Source organism: Notamacropus eugenii, chromosome 1, assembly GCF_028372415.1.
Source record: "Notamacropus eugenii isolate mMacEug1 chromosome 1, mMacEug1.pri_v2, whole genome shotgun sequence".
Taxonomy (NCBI): Eukaryota; Metazoa; Chordata; class Mammalia; order Diprotodontia; family Macropodidae; genus Notamacropus; species Notamacropus eugenii.
This window is the reverse complement of record NC_092872.1, coordinates 713033528-713052166: the sequence shown is the minus strand read 5'-3', so window position 1 is coordinate 713052166 and position 18639 is coordinate 713033528. Positions and strand designations below refer to the sequence as shown.

The 18639-nt window shown below is 46.6% G+C and overlaps 1 protein-coding gene across 1 annotated transcript; it reads left to right on the top strand.

Moving 5' to 3' along the window:
* Positions 1–7448: 7448 nt before the first annotated feature.
* LOC140528473 (chymotrypsinogen B-like) lies at positions 7449–13712 on the top strand. The gene is made up of 6 exons (XM_072646342.1): positions 7449–7591; positions 7801–7880; positions 8585–8663; positions 11192–11372; positions 11535–11668; positions 13506–13712. Exons 1-6 carry the CDS (start codon positions 7475–7477, stop codon positions 13686–13688), a joined length of 774 nt encoding a protein of 257 aa, XP_072502443.1. The 5' UTR covers positions 7449–7474; the 3' UTR covers positions 13689–13712.
* The last annotated feature ends 4927 nt before the right edge of the window (positions 13713–18639 follow it).

Sequence of the window (18639 nt, the reverse complement as noted above, 5' to 3'; positions counted from 1 at the left end):
GTGTGGGTATTTGTATGTACATGGGTTTACATGTGTATGTTTACATACATATATATGTATGTATACATATCTTGTATTCATCCTTCATTGCTAAAGAAGACCATGCCATCAGAGAAATAATGACATGACTTGCACTTGACTTTGTTTTGGGTAAGGGAGGACTGTGCAGGTCACCAGCCTCACTTCTCTACCACAGCGATCTGAATCCAGTGACCAGATATTTATCAGGATGACAGGAGATGACTCAGGATGCACTGGGAGGCCTTGGCCCCTTTAGGCCAAGGTCTATGCAGGTACTCACTTAGGGTGAGCACAGGGTGAGCTGAATATGAAGGGAGAATATCTAAAAAATTACAATTTACTGTTGAATGGAAAGTACTAGGAGTAAGAGAAAGGGAGAGGTAGAATATAGCAAATCATCTCACATACAAGAAGGAAGAAAGAGCTTTTACAATGGAGGGGAAGAGGAGGGGAGATGAAAGCAAATAATTGAGCCTTACTCTCATGGGATTTGACTTAAGGAGGGAATAACACACACTCATTTGGATATGAAAATCTCTTTTACCCTGCAGGAAGGCAAGGGGGAAGGGGATAGGTGAGGTAAGTCAATAGAAGGGACAGCAAATTGGGGAAAGGGATAATCAGAAGCAAACACTATTTTGGGAGGACAGATCAAGGGACAGAATGGAATAAATGAAGGACAGGATAGGACAGAGGGAAATGTGGTTAGTCTTTTACAACATAACTATCATGAAAGTGTTTTGCATTGTTACACATGTATGACGTATTGAATTGCTTGTTTTCTCAATGAAGGTGGGTGGGGAGGGAGAGAATATGGAGCTCAAAGCTTTAAGAATGAATGTTAAAAATTGTTTTAGCATGCAACTGGAAATCCAGCTATACTGGCAATGGAGTATAGAAATCTATTTTACCCTTTAGGAAAATACAACAAAAAGGGGATGGAGGAAGGGGGGGTAATGGGAGGGAGGACAGACTGGAGGAAGTGGTGGATGGGGTGCATGCTGTGCTGGGATGGGGGGGGGGAGAGATGGGGAGAAAATTTTGAACTCAAATTCTTGTGGGAGTGAATGTTAAGCACTGAAAATAAATAAATTATATATTATAAAAAGTGCAGAATGAGACATGGATATATTTTTGTATACATCAACTAAGGGAGTTTGTTTTCCTGGACTGTGCATATTTGTTAGAAGAAATTTGCTTTTTTAAAATTTCTTTTTGATGCGGTGGGGGATAGGATGGGCAGAGAATATATTTCTGTTTGGTTTTGTTTGTTTTTAATAGAGATTATGCAGGCCACAAATGTGAAGTGTTTACTGGCACTTTCAGATGAGGTCACCATATGGTTAGTTTTACTTAACGGTTTTAATTTGGAAGGAGAACATGCTCATGTAGTAAAAGTAATCTGTAAATATTTGCAAAGTAAAAACAAAACATATCAATAAAATATAATTTAAGAAAACAAAAAGGAAGTAGAGCAATGAGTCAGATGGGACTGGTATTACTACCACAAGACATGGGGGGACACCCATCAACTACGCACTGAACCTGTCCATCACCTGACACTGTCACCTGTAAGTCCTAGCCCTCCTATACGTTATCCCATTCCATTTTCCTTCCTCTGTTCCCTCTAGAATTCACATTCTCTTCATTAAAAAACTTCTCTTAATGATTAGATTTCGATTTCTTTCTCTCGTCTTCCTTCCATCTTCTTGCGACTGCAGGAACCTGAGTCCCCCTGTATCCCCAGTCCTTCTCTCCAGTATCACATGCATCATCTCTCTTTTGCCAACATACTGGGCCAAGAGGAGATGTAGACCTGTTTCTTCCATCTCCAGGCCACTCCCAGACTGTCTATCCACCACTATCAGGCAGCAGTTCCAAGGTTCATTCCAACCCCATAGACAACCTTATGCAGTTCTTGGTGGTAGTTATCTACCAAGTCATTTCTCCTTCCTTTCTTAAGGAATTCAGTACCTGGCTCAAAGACTTCTTTTCCACCCCAAGCTCTGCCCTTCAGCCTACAGACTGATGTCTCTTTCTATTCATCAATACCTGTGACTCCCATGATTAGCACCTTCCCAACTACTCAACATAGGGATGGTCACATCCTTGATCTCCATCACTCCCAAGTGCTCCATCATCCATAATTCTCAAAGGCCTCTTGCTGTTTGAACCTCTTGCTGTGTGTACTGCCCTCCCCATGTCTCTTCCAGACCCAGTTATTCAGCTTTACTGCAATCCTCTTTCACACTGTCCTCTCTCAATTTCTCAGTCCATCACCTCTGTTCTGATCTCACCTTGTTTGTCATCCCTTAATTAATCAGTTCAACTTTACACTGGCCTCTATCCTTGAATCTTTTGTTCCCTTGTCCTTTCATTCCTCAGAACCCCAACCTTGATTATTCCCACAATCCTCTCTGCTCCTACTTCAGTGAATGCAAACTGAAGATGTTATACAGTCTTCCTTAGAATATTGCAGCCACCATGGTGTCCCAATAAAGAGTACCATATGCTATAAAACATTAAAAAAATTATATAATCTTATTAACAGGGTCCACTATAAATTTGCTATATAACTCTAACTGGGCCTTTGCTACTGCATAAATGTTGCTAAATATTTTACTCTTCCCTGATTCATTCTGTCCCATTCCCCACAACTTCTGTTCCAGATCTTTTCTCCTCAACACCCACTCTTCTCTCCATCTCAACTGAGGACCTGCCTCATAATTTACAGAAAAGACAATGAGGTTACTTGTTACCAGCTTTCTCTTCTCCCCAACTCAAATCTCCTCAAAGTTTTCTCCTGTTCTCTCTTCCTTGCTGATATCACCTCCATCATCTCTACTAGGAGCATACACCTTTCTTGATCTCCTCTCTACCTAATTTTCAATTTCTTCTTATCCACTGGATCCTTTCCTAATGATTACAGATATGCCTGGATCTCCCCCATCTTTAAAAAAACACACACACACAAGAAAAAACTACCATCCCCTCTAGCTATCAGCTTTTATCTCTCATCTGCTACACAGCCAAACTCATAGAAAAAGGTATTTAAACTCATTGTCTCCACTTTCTAACCTCTTTTTTTTAAGGTGATACATGTGCAATAATGTTAAACATGTTTCCACATTAGTCTTTAACCTCCTTAACATCTGGCTTGTAACCACCACTCAGCTACAACTTTTCTCTCCAAGGTCACCAATGATCACCAAATTCCTCTCTTCACTTTTCTTGACCTTTCTGTAGCATTTTCCACCATTGGTCATCCCTTCTTCTTCTTCTCTGTTTCCATGATACTGCTTTGTCTTTTCTCTTCTCTTCCCTGTCTGATTGAACCTTCTCAATCCCCTTTTCAATATCATCATCCACCTCCTACTCCCTATGTGTACGTGGGCCCCAGGGCTCTGGCTTGGGTCTTCCCTCTTTCCGTACTTTCTTGCTGATGTCATCATTTCCTACAGATTCAACTCTCATCTCTATGGAGATGACTCCCAGATATACATATCTACTCCTGGTCTCTCTCCTGTTCTCCAGTTACCTCTTAGACATTGCCACTAGATTCCTAGAGGCATCTCGAACTCAATCTGTCCAATACTCGTTAGCTTTCTCCCTAATCTCCTCCTTCCCCTTGAACTTCCCCTATTTCTGATTGGTCAGGCAGATTCTTGAAGGAATCCCTAACTCTCCATCCTCACCTCTCCTTATACTCAAGCATTGTCTCTTTTCTAGAATATTATGAAAACCCTTTCCATTGGTCTGTTTGTATACAATCTCTCCTCTTTCTCACTCATTCTCCACACTGATGCCAAACTGATTTCACTATGCCAGAGGCAGATGTTCGTTGGTCCAGTGGATAGAGTTCTGGGCCTGAAGACAGGAAGAACTGAGTTCAAATTTGGCCTCACACATTTACTAGCTGGGTGACCTTGGGAAAGTCACTTGACCTCCATCTGCCTCAGTTTCCTCCACTGTAAAATAAGGATCATATTAGCACCCACCTCTCAGGGTTATTGTGAGGATCAAATGAGATATTTTTTAATTGCTTAGCACAATGCTTGGCACACAGTAGGTGCCCAATAAATGATCCTTCCTTCCTTTCTTCCTTCTCAAGAAGCCCTAGTGACTCCCTACTTCTACTGACATAAAATACAAACTGATGTTTAGCATTGAAAGCCTTTCCCCATCTGGTTCCCTGATTACACACCGAGTCCCTTCCCACAGTTTACGCTGCGGCCTAACTGCCAACTTTCTGCTCTTCTTGTACAACCTTCTACTGGTCGTTGCATAAGCTAGCCTCCAGGCCTGGAGCGCTCTCTCTTCCAGCTCAACCCAAGCTACCTCCTACAAGATGCCTTCCCTTATTCCTCTGGTCATTAGGGACTCAGGAATTCTCATCATTCCTCTAGACCCTTCTCCACAACAAAATCCATCCCAGTAATAAAATATAAACTCTTTAAGGGAAGAGACTGTTTGATTCTTGTCTGTTTCCCCAGGACCTAGCACCATGCCTGATATTCAATAAGTGCTTAATAAATACTTGTTGAATTTCAATTGTGGAAAGATCCCCAGGAGCTGACCCTCCCCTTGGACGTCCTGCTGAGATCCAACTGGGTTCAGTTCTGCTGGAAATCAGTGGGTACTCTGGCTGGTCTTCCACCAGGGATCTCAGATTGAATCAATAGGGCAACTGTGGTCTCAAGTAACAATGCCAGCTCTCCCTTGGCATGCAGCTGGGTTTCAGACATCTGGAAAGGTGCTCAGGAAGCATGGGTGACATGGTCCATGTGCTTATCACGCCAACGTATCTTGATAGCAGAAGAGAAAAGGAAAGAAATGAGGACCAATCTCTGGATGTCATCCCACCCCTAGGTAGGGAAAGACAGGGCCAGTGTATAATCATACACTGGGACAAGAATATATAAGGAGATCACAATTCTGAAGCAGGCTCTAATACTATCTTGATCCCAACACCATGTCCTACCTGGAACTCCTATGCTGTTTTGCCTTCATTGGCACCTCCTTAGGTAAGTGCTAGGGTCCCCTCTGGGAAACAGAAAGAGATATTTCCATGGGTAGACTCTCCATTGATGGTAAGGACTGTCTCCTGACCTGAAATATTTAGGAGAAAGAACCATAGTTCTAGGGCTGAAAGGAGCTTTAGAGATCATCTAATCTTATCCCCTCATTTTTACAGAGGAGGAAACTGAGGCCCAGAGGGCCTAAGTGACCTGCTCATGGTCACCAGTACTTGAACATAGTTCCTCAGGATCCACATATAGTACTTGTTCTACTCAACCATGAAGCCTCTTAATACCAGTACCCCACCCCCAAAATCTACCAATGGACCTTACAAAAATAGAAATCTGGCTAGAATCCCAGAATGAGCTACTGTGGCATTTTCATAACTAATACTGTGACTAAGGCTTGGTCCAGGCTAGTGGTTATATCCATGTTGAACATTCCAGTGTTGAAACTCCTTTCACCAATGTAGTCCAACAATTCAGCCAAAACTTAGAGTTGTCTAAGACACTGAAGGATTAAGGGGCTTGCCCATCGTCACACAGCTAGTACCTGTCAGAGGGAAGATTTAAACTGATTCTTTGAACTGAATTGAACAGATTCCAAGACCAGTAGCCAGGGAAGGGACACGGAACCCTCTCATACTAGGCTCTTCACGAGATTGGAAGAGAGAGATACATTGACGATGGACCTGGCAAGGTTTCTCAAAGCAATTCCAGCCTTTCCTGCTGAATGGGGCAAGATGATAAATGCTATGTATGTGTGTGTGCACATACACAATGCATGTATGTTCCTTTGCATGCATATGTATGTATAAGACTCTAGGGGAACAGAATTCTGTAGCAACTCTCTCTTCTCCTCCTCCTTTAGATACAGGAAACCAAAACTGCTCAGTTACAGCCACCGGCCCAGGCTGCTGTTGCCCCTGTTCCTCTGGGCCAACAGAGACAGAATGCCCCTGACCTGGGCGTGGCCTTGGTGGTCCCCCATCCAAGGTCTTTAGGGGGAGAATTGGGTTGTCATAGTTCTCTGAAGGCTTCTCAGTAATCCCATGATCTCTCAGGTGAGACAGTAACACACTCCTAACAGGGTGACTCAGAGGAAACAGTAACAGTAGCCATAAATTGGCAAGTATTTTTTTAGAGCCTACTCTGAGCAAGGGATCGTGGGAGCTACAAATATAAGACACAAGCCCTGCTTTCACATAGCTTGATCTAGTCGGGAAGACAAGAAGCTCATGCATGCGTGCACGTGCACACACACACACACACACACACACACAATGCAAAGCAATCTAAGACAGAATAACAGTAAATTCTATGGGATGTAAAAGAGAGGAATCAGTGGTAAACTTTATGGAGGAGATGGGCTTTGATAGGATTCAGACAAAGAGCGTGTATAAATAAATTAACTGATTCAACAAACATTTATTTCACTTACATGGATAAGCGGGGAATCAGCCAGAGAACATCCACGATCAAGGGTCTCAAGTTAAGGGCCATATACAGATTGTTTGATGGGATTGGGAATCTCTAGCCTGGAGAACAGAAGCTCAAGGGGGATCCAAGAGTTGTCTTCAAATATTAGAAGAATGGTCCTGTGGTAGAAGGAGGGTAGAACTAGAAGCGGTGGGGAGATGCTGCAGAGAGGGCAGTTTAGGCTTGATACAAGGAAACATTTCCTAGCAACGGGAGCTGTCCAAAAAAGGGTTCCTTAGAAGAGAGTGGATTCCTCTTGCTGGAGGACTTTATCCCAAAGGCTAGATGGTCATCCATCTGTTGATGTGAGGATTCCTTTTTCCTACAGACTAGAGGACTACTGAGGTCCCTTCCAGCTCTGAAATTCTGAGATGATAAAATTTATAATCACCAGCTGTGTTCAGACCACTGGGCTTGGTAGTAGATCTATAAAGTTGTCAGACATGGTGCCTGCCCTCATGCTATGTGTTCTAGTCTTATATATAGTTTATATTACAGCCGAGACATAAGACTCTAGAATGTGGACAACTATAATGCAGATATTAGGATCCTGGGACCACAGATTTAGAGCTGAAAGGAACTTTGGAGGTATCCCTACACATTTGCCCATTTTACAGATGAGAAAACTGAGGCCCAGAAAAGACATCTGACATGATCACAGGATTTTATAGATTTAGGGCTAGAAGGAACTAGGGAGATCATTGATTCCAACTCCCTCATCTTACAAATGAGTCATACAACTAGTCTGAGGCTACATTTCAACCTAGTTCTTTGCTGTACCTTCTTATTACATAGTGGATATTTCAGAGATGTGTGAAAAATGAACTTTTTGAGATCTGAAAGGGAGAATCATTCTCCATCAGAGGTGAACTGGGCTAGCCAGCTAGCTCCTTGACCTGGCTTGGGGCTTAGGGATTGTCAGCATCCTGAAGTTTCCCCTTTTCCAAACTATCTTGATGTCTCCTCCAGGCTGTGGTGTCCCTGCCATTGAGCTTGTCCTGAGTGGCCTGGCTAGGATTGTCAGTGGTGAAGATGCTGTCCCTGGCTCCTGGCCCTGGCAGGTCTCCCTTCAGGTGAGTTCTGGGTCCTGCTCTTTGGGTAGGGGTTCTGTCCATGATAGTTCCCAAAGGGCAGAATGATGGTCCTAGAACCAGGAGTTCTGAAGCTGAGGGGTAGCATAGACAGATTCCTTGACTGTCCCAATCCCTAGGCTGTGCCTGAGCCCCAGAATCCCTGAAGTTCCTCCACTCTGTAATGTTTCCCCTGTCCTCTCTACCCCTAGGACAAAACCAACTTCCACTTCTGTGGGGGACTGATCATCAACCAAGACTGGGTGGTCACTGCTGCCCATTGTGGTGTCAGGTAAGGAGTGGGAAGAATTCCTTCCTGGGTGTGAGAAATGAGCCCCCACCTGTGAAAAATGTGCTCACTTTAAACAGAGAATGATACTTCCTGTGAAATCAGGAAAATTTTTATCAATCTTTATGTCCATTCCCCTTGAATGAACAGGTAGCTCCCAAGTAAGGCTATAGGAAGACTACAGTTTGTTCAGACCAATGAAGCCCTTTATACTGTTCCAAATTTGAACTTCCTGCCACGCCTTCCATTGGTCACATGACTTCATGTTCTCCTCTCTGATAGGCTTTCCCTCAAACAGCTCATCAAGCCTTCTTACAAGTTTCTGACCTGACCTTGCTAGGTCACAACTCTGATTAGCTGCTATCACTTCAAGCTGAGAGGAGTTTTAATCTTGGGAAACAGAACTCCTTTTGTTTCCCATACTGGGGCTGTAGAATCCCAGACAATCAATGAAGAAATAAATTGAGACAATTCATAGATCCAGTAAAGTATCAGGATACCAAATAATTCTACAAAAATCATCCATAGTAATAAACCCAGGACAACACAATGGTGGTCCTGAATTGAATCCTCATCTCCCCCTTCCCAGCACAGCACACAAATGCATATACCAGATGAAGTCCGTTGGTGTTCCATAGCCCTGAGGGGGGGAACCTCTCTCCTCCATGAGACAGGGAAAGGTCTAGTTCTCCGTTCTCTCTACGTAGGAAATCAGACCTGATAATTGCTGGTGAGTTTGACCAAGGCTCTGATGAGGACAACACCCAAGTGTTGAAGGTCAGCCAGGTATGGCCATGCCCAGAGGCTCCTAAAGGAGTGGGTAGGAGAAAAGCAACGACTAACCTCCAGCCAAACTTCCAATGGGAGCTAAATCTCTCTAGGGGGGGTTAGGCTGCCCTATTTGCCTCTAGCACAAAATATACTAACCAGACATGAGCTCACAGATTTAGAACTGAAAGGATTAACCAATCCCCTCACCCAGACCATTTAAATGATTTGGTCAAGTCTCTTCCTCATAGGCAGAAATTGGTAAAGCCGAGAGTCGAAGTCACACCCCTTTATAATGGACCATATTTGATGGAGAAAGAATAAATGTTTCTCGAGTCCAACCATCCCAAGGACATGCCTTGCTATAGGTCCGGTGGGAGGTGGGAGGCAGGGAGTGGGGCCTGCCCTTGGGGAGCCCAGTCAAGGCTGGACTTCCTGGTGGAGTTTAAATATGGGAATTAAGAAAAGGAGGAGATAAGATTCTGAGAACCCAACAGGAAGAAGAGATGATTGGCTACTCCCCAAATCCTCCATATTTGGCCTTTGGTGACTGCTGTCCATTGTTGGGAAGGACAAAGGTCACTCCTTACTCTGTGAGGCTCCAGCTAATGCTGAGCCTGCATTTCTGGGCCACTCACTGGTCAACCTAAGCACATTCCTGGAGGAGGTGGAGCAGAGAGCTAGCCTGGGCCTGGATGGTAGGGGTGAGGAGTAAGGGGAGAATGGGCCTTAAAGTAGCAGGGTTAGCTAGAGCTCTGTTGGGAGCTGAGCTGATGAGGATTTAGGGGGAGATTTGAATCTATAGCACCTGACTCAAAGTTCTGGAATCATTGAAACTTAAGATCATGGATTTAGAACTGAAAGGGACTTTAGGGGCCCCCTCATTTTATAGATGAGAAAACTGAGGCACAGACAGTGACTTGCATAGGGTCCCACATGCATAAGCTGGGAAACACCCAAGGTAGGATTTGACCTCGGGTCTTCCAAGTCCAGGACTCTATCCATTATTCCAGGCTATCTCCAGTCTGAAGTTCTGAGGATGTTGGTGACCAACCTACTAGCTCACCTAGAGGTAGAGAACTGACTGCAGAGTCCAGAAGGGCTAGAACTAGGGCTGTGCTGACAAATGTTTAACAACCAGATCTCTAGGAGGAACACTGCATGCAGGACATACTTTTAAGAGTAATCTGCATTATGAACCTTTTGTCCATCACTTTAGGGACAGGGGCTCTCAGCTGGAGCATCAACAGCTATGGGCCAAAGAAGGAGCCTCCAAGCTGATAGCAGCTGAGTCTCCAGGCTGAAGGCGTGGGGCCATATGCCCTGAAGGATAATGGAAGCAGTTGTGACCTAAGCCTCTGGACCCCTGGCTCCATGGCCTATGTGACCTATGACCTTTCCAGGCCAGCTCAGGGGTCAATGTTCCACCTTCCTAAAGGATAGCATTTGGCAGGATCCCCAGAGGCATGGAGGCAGGAGTCATTCATTGACCGAGCATTTGATGATCATTATCCAGAGCCTACAATTTGCCAGGACAGGATGCCACTCCTGGGGATACAAACACAAAAATTCAAGGGCTTGTTCCCTCAAAGAGCTTAGCATTCTGTTGGAGGAAACACCTTCTACAGATAAATAGAATTCAAAATATCTATGTTAAAAGTGTGCCCCTTTCGGAGTTCAACAAACTTGCAGTGGTAAGAGGCAGGGAAAGAGACGCTGAAACCAAAGGCCCAGGCCCTTTCTGATGGGGCTGGAGCCTGGCACACTTCACTGAGTCTCCATTAAGGATCTCCTCTGCATATGAAAAGGCCACTGAAAATGAACTAGCTCCCAGGACAGGGACTGTCTTGGGTGCCTCTCCCCCACAGCAACTCATTTTCTTTTTTAAAAACTTCTCTTCTTTTTAAAAAAAGTATGTATTTGATATTTTAATTTCCCCCAATTACATGTAACAACAATGTTTAACATTTGTTTTTAAAATTTTGAGTTCCAAATGCTCTCCCTCCCTCCCCATTACCCTCATCCAGAAAGCAAGCAATTAGATATTGTTTATACATGTGCAGCAGTTCGTTTTTATAAACCAAAAGGTCAGAGTTTCTTTTTTTTACACTGAGCAAGCCTGTCTCCCAAAGCTACACGGATTTTATTGGGAGGATAGCTATCGCCTGGTTCTAGCCTGACCTGCACAAATGAAGGTTTGGGAGACGTACCAAATCATCACCGTGGGGTAGACTGAGCTCTCTCACTGAACCAGGAACATGTGCTGGTCTAAAATAGGGCACACGCTTTCATATACAAAATCAAGAACGTGATGGGGGAGGAGAGAAGCAGCTACACTGGACGTCAGGAAGAATGCAGTGCTTGAGCTGACTTGAGCTTGGAAAGAAACAAAGAACTCCAAGAGACAGAGATGAGGAAGGCCGTGAATTTTAAGAATGATGGCAGAAGTGAAGCTAGCCTTCCAAGGGCAGGATAGCCCATGAACGTGAAAGGGAGTGGGGGTCCAGGGGGGGACATCTCCTTAGCCATAGCTGTCTCTCCCACAGGTCTTTGAGAATCCTGATTTCAACTGCTTCACCATCAGCAATGACGTCACTCCGATAAAGCTGGCCACCCCTGTCCAGTTTTCACACACCATTTCCCCGGTCTGCCTTCCCGGCTCCCCTGATGACTTCCCTGCAGGCTCTAACTGTGCCACCACCAGCTGGGAGCTGACCAAGTATAGCAGTGAGTTTGGAGAGGGGAGAGAGGGCACCAAGGAGGGAGTCTAGCTGAAGGTCTTGGCTGGAAGATACCAGGCTACCATTGCCTTTCTCTCTGTCAGGATTCCTAGAGGGGGGTGAGGCTCTGTCTCCTGGCTAATGTCGTTCTTGTCTTGGGGACTTCCAGATAGCAACACTCCCGAGAAGCTCCAGCAAGCTGCTCTGCCACTCCTGTCCAACAGTGAATGCCCAAAGTACTGGGGGAGCATGATCGAAGACAGTATGGTCTGCGCTGGTGCCAGCAGTGTTTCCTCCTGCATGGTACCTGCCTCTTTTCCCCCATCACTCCCAAGACTTATATGGGCTAGTCTTTAGAACTACCCCTAGAACTAGGCTTAACTCTGCCTTGGCCCCCCCACTCCAGTTGTCTTCTGATCTTTACCTCACCCCCAGCTCTCAATCTTTCCCTTTATTCAGTCACTTAACAGGTATCTATTAAGCACCCGTTGTGTGCCCATTTCTCTGCTAGACACTGGAGGAGCACAAAAAGAGAAGGCACAGAGCTCCTTCAAAGAGTTTACAGAGAACAATTAAGTTTCTAGACAAAAGTCAGCAAGCATTACTAAGCACCATTATATCAGGCAGCTTGGGGGCGCCATAGTGCACAGAACACTAAGCCTGGAGTCTCGAAGGCTCGTCTCTCCAAGTTAAAATCTGGCCTCAGACACTTAGTAGCTATGTGATCCTGGGCAAGTCACTTACCCCTGTTTGCCTCAGTTTCCTAATTTGTCAGATGAACTGGGGAAGGAAATGTCAAACCACGCCAACATTTTTGCCAAGAAAACCCCAGATGGAGTCACAAACAGTTGGACTTGCTCAGACAATTCAACGACAACAAAATTATGTGTCAGACAGGGTTTGAATTCATGTCTTCCTGCCTTTTAATCTCTTGCACCACTGAGCTGGCTAGTCAAGGTCAACCTGACCTGGGGAGGTATCTATGTGAGAAGAGGATGTTTCTAAGGGATGTGAAGGTGGAGATGCCAAGGCTACACAACAGATAGGATGTGTGGAGTGAGTGGGAATGGGAAATCACCATTGGGTGACTCCAAGGTTGTGACTCTGGGCATGATGGGGCTGTCAACAGCAACAGGAAAGTTGAGGAGAACTCGGGAGACAGATGACGGAAAAGAGATGTTCTGCTTTGCACATGCTGAGATTGAGATGCTACCGTCCAAGATGTCTGACAGCCAGTTTTGGATGCTCACCTGGAGCTAGGGAGAGGCTAGGGCTGGATGGATAGGTGTGGGAGGGCTCTGTGTTTGAGATAATGATGAAAACATGATCAGAGAGTGTATGGGGAAAAGAGAAGAAGACCCAGGACAGAAGGTTAGAGACTCCAACAGTTAGCGACATGAATGAAAAAACAGCTAAGGAGACCTAGAAAAGTCAGTCTAACAGGGCTTCCTGGAGGAGGAGGCCTTTGCGTGAGAATTCAAGGACAGAAAGCATTGGGGCAGAGGAGGGAGAAGGGTATTCTAGGGAGGGGCCAAAACGAGTAAAACAATGGGGGTGCCCACCTCTGACAATACCATGTAGAAGAGATTAGACTATCTTGTAGGCCTGAGAAGGAAGGAAGAAAACAAGCATTGATTAAACACCTACCATGTGCCAGGCACTGTCTTATAAGTGCTCTAAAAATAGCATCTCAAAAGAGATCCTCATAACAACCTTGTGAAGTAGGTGCTATCCCCCATTTTATAGATGAAGAAAGTGAGGCAGACAAATGACGTGTCCTGCCCCCGGTCACTCAGCTCTGGAGTCAGGAGGACGTGAGTTCAAATATGACTTCAGACACTTATCGGTGTGTGATCCTGGGCAAGTCACTAAACCCTGATTGCCTCCAAAGGGGGAAAGAAAGAAAATTTTAAAAATGAGAGACAGAGAAGAGAAATGTCTCCCACCTCTCATTTCACCCCCACCTACCCCAGACTCTTCCCTCCAGCTCCAATCTTGCCTCTCTCTCCCCAGGACAATCCTTAATGGTTCAGCCCTTCTTTCACCTTTCACCCCTGGTGGTCCATTTCCAGGCATCTTTACCCAGCCTTCTCCATCCCTCCTCCTTCCCACTTCTGCCATCCAGAAGCTGCACCCAGAGCTCCCTTCTCTTTGTCCATGGGGTGACTCTAATGGCCCATTGGTCTACCAGAAGGCTAGCACCTGGACCCTGTTGGGTATTGTCTCCTGGGGCAGTAGCACCTGCTCTACCTCCAGCCCTGGTGTGTATGCCCGGGTGACTGAACTCATGCCTTGGGTGCAGAAGATCCTGGCTGCCAACTGAGTTTCCTACAGGGCGCAGTCCTGTATTTCCCATGTGATTATAGGAGATCACAATAAACTTCCTGGACAGAAGAAGAGTTGTTTCTGACTCCTGTCTATGCCTGGGAGGCAAACCTGACCTGTGGCTGGCCTCTGGGGATTTCTCCCCCATCCTTCTCCTCCTTCCTTCTCTCCAGAGGCCAGTCCTGGGCTGAGAATGCAGGGCAAGAGCTTGGTAGTGCACCCCCCCAGGGAGCCCTTAGCCCTGTGTCTCCTGACCACCTCACATCCCCATAGTTTCCTCTTCCCAGGGTCCTCTCCCTCACCCAAAGGCTCCCCCAAGCCCTGCTCTGGGACAGGGAAGGCTTTTTCTTGGCTATCAGCCATGGGATTGGGAAGGAACAGAGTGAGTAGCACCCACAGTACATACAATGAAGGAGACAGAGAGAGGGTTTGTCATTTCCCAGGAGCCTCAGGGCCAGTCTGGCTGTGAAGGGAAACTTGGAGGAGAAAGTAGTTTCCTTTTTAAAACAGAGTTTTGTCGATATCTTTGGGTTCTGCATCACCTAGATTTCTCCTTGTATCCCATCTCCTGCCCCTTCCAGAGAGTCAGCCCCTGAAACAGAATTTTTTAAAAACAGAAGAAGAAGGCTTGGTGGGGAGGAGGGTGGCGTGTGAATGATTTTTTTGTATGAGTTTAGAATGAACCAGTCAACACACGAAAAATAATCAAAATATGTAATGTCCCGACCTCTGCAAAGGAGGGGTGGGCGAGCTGCATGCGCGTGCTTCCTTGTGATCGAGCTTGGGACAGAAGTAGTCTGCATTCACTCCTCTATGGGCTTAGGTGCTAGCCTCTGGGTGAAGCGACGGAGATACAAGGAGAACAGAGAAACAGGCCCTGCTCACCGAGAGCTTACATGCACCTAGAGGGAAATAACATGTAGACAGACAAACAGACAGGAGCGTATATTCATACACACACAGACGCTGGATGATGACCGGATGGCAAGATAGATGGATGGACAGATAGATCAATGGATGATGGACAGACAGACCATTTATGTACCATGTACCAGGTCTTGTACTGTGTTCTGGGGGTACAAATGGCTGTTCATCCTATGTTTTTGAAAAGGAGCAGTGATATCCCGAGTGATGTCTTGACTTGCACAAGGGTTAGGTTTCAGGGAGGCAAAGCTGTCCAAAGTCATCGACCCATTTTCTCTTCCTGAGTCATCAAAGTCCAATGGCAGGACAAAAGTCAGGACCACGGGAGTGGATGACCTATGTCTTGGTGTCTACGATATCTGATCAAGCTCTAAGTGCTCCCCAGGGCCTGCTTCAGTCGCCTTCATGGTCACTGGAACAAACTGTTCTCATCCACTCATTCTACTGGGGGAAGTCTTCACATGCTTGGGGTAGACGTCCTCGTCACTTACAAGTGTGAGGCATGTATTTGGGGGACAAATACAGGCAAGGCAATCCTGGTCCTCAGGGAGCTCACATGCTAACGGGGTTCTGAAAAGGAGAGTGCCCATAGCAGGGGTAGGGCAGAAGGAAGAGAAGGCTGAAAGGTGGCACAGAGGTTTGGGAAAAAGTTCACCTGTCAGAACTGGTGCGTGTCCACCAGTGTAATGAGGTACGAGGTCATCTCAGGACAAGGAGGGGGCGCTCAGGAAAGGCTTCTGCAGCAGATGGCACCGGAACTACTAGACTTCAGGGGGCATTCCCCTGGCTCCCTCTCAGGGTCCCCTATACGCACACATACACACACATCCACCCACAAACTTACACACACTCACACATACACTCACAAACTTATACACACTCACACATACACACACTCTCACATACACACACACTCATGCACTCACACACTCATACATTCTCACATAAATTCATATACACTCACATACACTCAGCCCACATATTCACACTCACACCCACACACTCACATATACTCACACACACACACACTCACACCCATCTCCACCAAAGGCTCTGAGCAGAGCTGGGGGTTTTGACAAAAGGACTTATAAATGCCCTTCAGAATTAAGGGAGGTAGCTGTGTACTGGAGGTGAGTGGGAAAGAAGACATGGGAAAACACCCATCGTTTTCATTGTCCTTGGCTCAATGACCAAAGAAATCTCCAGAGGGGTGGCCTCCTGGGGCTGATGGCTTGGGCTCCAGGTGAAGTGAGGACCAGCTGTGGCTTTCTCAGGCACAGGCAGGGAGCAGGGGTGCAGGGCCCCACCTGAAGAACCCTTAGAGAGGAGCCCTATATGCCAAGTCCCAAGGTCTCATGATAACAAGGGGCTGATTCAATGGGGCTGAAGGATATAAGGAGGCCCTCAAAGACCAGCCCCTACTTCCCTACCACCAGCCTGCCTCTGACTCCTCTTCCACTTAGCCATCACTGGCTCTGCTTCTGGTGAGTGTGGGACCCCTGCACAGTTCAGATGCAGGCTCCTGGGATTTATTACCATTGTTTTTAGCTACAACTTACTTTTAGGTCTACCAAGTATTTTCCTTCTATTATCTCACTGGATTCTCACAACAACCCTGGAGGCAGGTGCTACTATTATCCCCAATTCATAGGTGAGGGAACTGAGGCTGCCCAAGGCATGATTTGCCCAAGGCTATCCACTGTGCCATGTTTCCTCATTTCAGAGTTGGCCTAGACTAGTCCATTCTCCTGATTTTACAGAGAAGGAAACTGAGGCTTAGGGAGAAGTAACATTTCCTTGGTCAGTTCTCCCAGCAGGAGCAAGGACATGCTCTCTGCTTTGCTCTGGGTGGACAGCACCATTGACTGGGCAGAGTGGCCTCGGGCTCTGGGTCACAGAGCCTGAGGCCTCTGCCCAGAGAGGAGATCCTGGAGCAGCCACAGGTTCTCCCTGAGAGAATTTAAGGGGTTGGTGCTCCTGAATTATCTCCCCAGTGTTGCCTGGAACTCCTCAGATTAAGACTCATTTGGAGCAACTCATGTCCTCTTTTAAAACTCAAATCTCCCTGAAGATTGTAAAGACTTGTCTCAGCCCTTCCTGCTTAAGGGTGGATAAATCTAAACCCCTGCTTTCTTCTGGACAGTGAGCTAACATGTCCATCACCATAGCTAACATTAATAGAGTCTGAAGGTTTGTAAAGCATTTTATGTGTCTGTGATCATCCTTTGATCCTGTGAGGTAGGAGATGCTGTTTTTAGACCCATTTTACAGATAAGGAAACAGGCTGAAAAATGTTAAATCCACAACTAGTAAAGGACCCAGGCAGAATCTGAAACATCACCAGGAAGCTGTTTCAGAGAGAACAGGTCTGAAGGAGACAAGTGAGGTCTTTGAGGGTGGGGGCAGGATCAACTTTCCTATTTTAGTAGATGTGACAGGTATGTGGGTTGGGAAGCTTTGGCTCAAGCCCCTATTTTCCCTAGGATTTTAGATTTAGATCTGGGAACCAGGAATGTGAGCAGGTGGCCCTGGCCCTAGGAGGGAGCCCCAGACCATGACATGGCCAGGCCTCTTGGGGGTAAGGGGTCCCCATGTGGGCAGTTCTACCCAGGGATCTTTGGGGACTGAGAGGCTTTCTGGCTAGGCCTTTGGCAGGGGTGGGGTGTGGGGGTGAGGGAGGGCTCTCTCTCTCTCTAGCATTTCCATAACTGTCCCCTTTTCATTCTCCTTTGGGACCGCCCCCTTGTGTCGTCTGTGCGGTCTCCTCACATTCCAAGTCTTCTCATACCTGGGGTCCCCTCACATTCTAGGGTCTCTCCACACTCTCTGGGGTCTCCCCTCATCTCCCTAGGATTCCTTCAACATTCTGGGCTCTCCCTCACAATCCCTGCCTTAGGATCTCTTCTCACTCTTGGTATGGGAGGCTCTCCCCTCACCCCCTAGAGACAGACGGCCCAAGGGGCTTCATTAGGGTCTTAGGGACAAGTCCAAAGGCTGGACCTTTGCCTGTGACAGTTTTGCCCTAGGAGACTCTGGGTTTCAGCTGAGACAGGTGCTGTGCCCCTCCTCCCCAGGGTGGTCCAAACTCTGGCCCCGTAGTTCTCCCCCACCCCTCCCTCTGTCCCTGTGTTTTGGGGCTGGGAACCGACACTCCCCAAGGGCCACCTTGTCCCCAGACTTCTAGGAGTTGGGTCTAAATTCCAAATCCAGTGTCTCCAGAAGCAAAGACCATTAAAAGAGTGAGGTCCAGATGGGGGTAGGGATCCTATCAGGTGGGTTTGGGGACTCAATCAGTCCTTGTATATGCTGAGGTGGGGCTAAGTCCCAGCCTTGGCTTCCAGTTTATAATTCTAACACCAAGCTGCAGAGTCCCAGCTATTGAGCCAGTCCTGACTGGCCTGGTGAAGATGCTCTCCCTGGTTCCTGGCCCTAGCAGGTAAGGTTGTAGGCCCAGGATGGATGGAAAATGCCCTTCTCCCCCTCCCCGGTAAAGGGGTAGAAGGCCCTGGAAGGGTTGGCACAGGAAGGGAAGGCACACGAAGGCCTCCTGGCTCCCAGGGCCTGCTGGGGGGTGAGGAAGGCAGAGAGGGACAGACTTTTGCAGAAGGCATGACAGGTATAGAATCAGGTATGGAGTGCAGAGGCTGCAGTATTCAACAGGATTAGGCTCAGACCCAGCTAGGCTAGGATCTCAGGGCCTATGGCTGGAAGTCTCCAGCTCATCTACACCAACCCAACCTGTCAGTCAATAAGCATTTAATAATCACCTACTGTGTGCCAGATGCTGTGCTAAGTATTGGAGACACAAAGCAAGGCAAAAATATCTTTCCTGCCTTGAAGAAGATTACATTCTAATGGGAGAAACAACATGCAAATAACTACAAATGTGCCCATTTTACAGAGGAAGAAACCAAAACAGGTTAGGTGACTTGCCCAAAGTCACACCATTATAAGCAGCACAGCCAGCCAGGATCTAAATTCAGGTTCTCCCACTCCTACTGTTCTTATGTTTCCATTCCACAAAA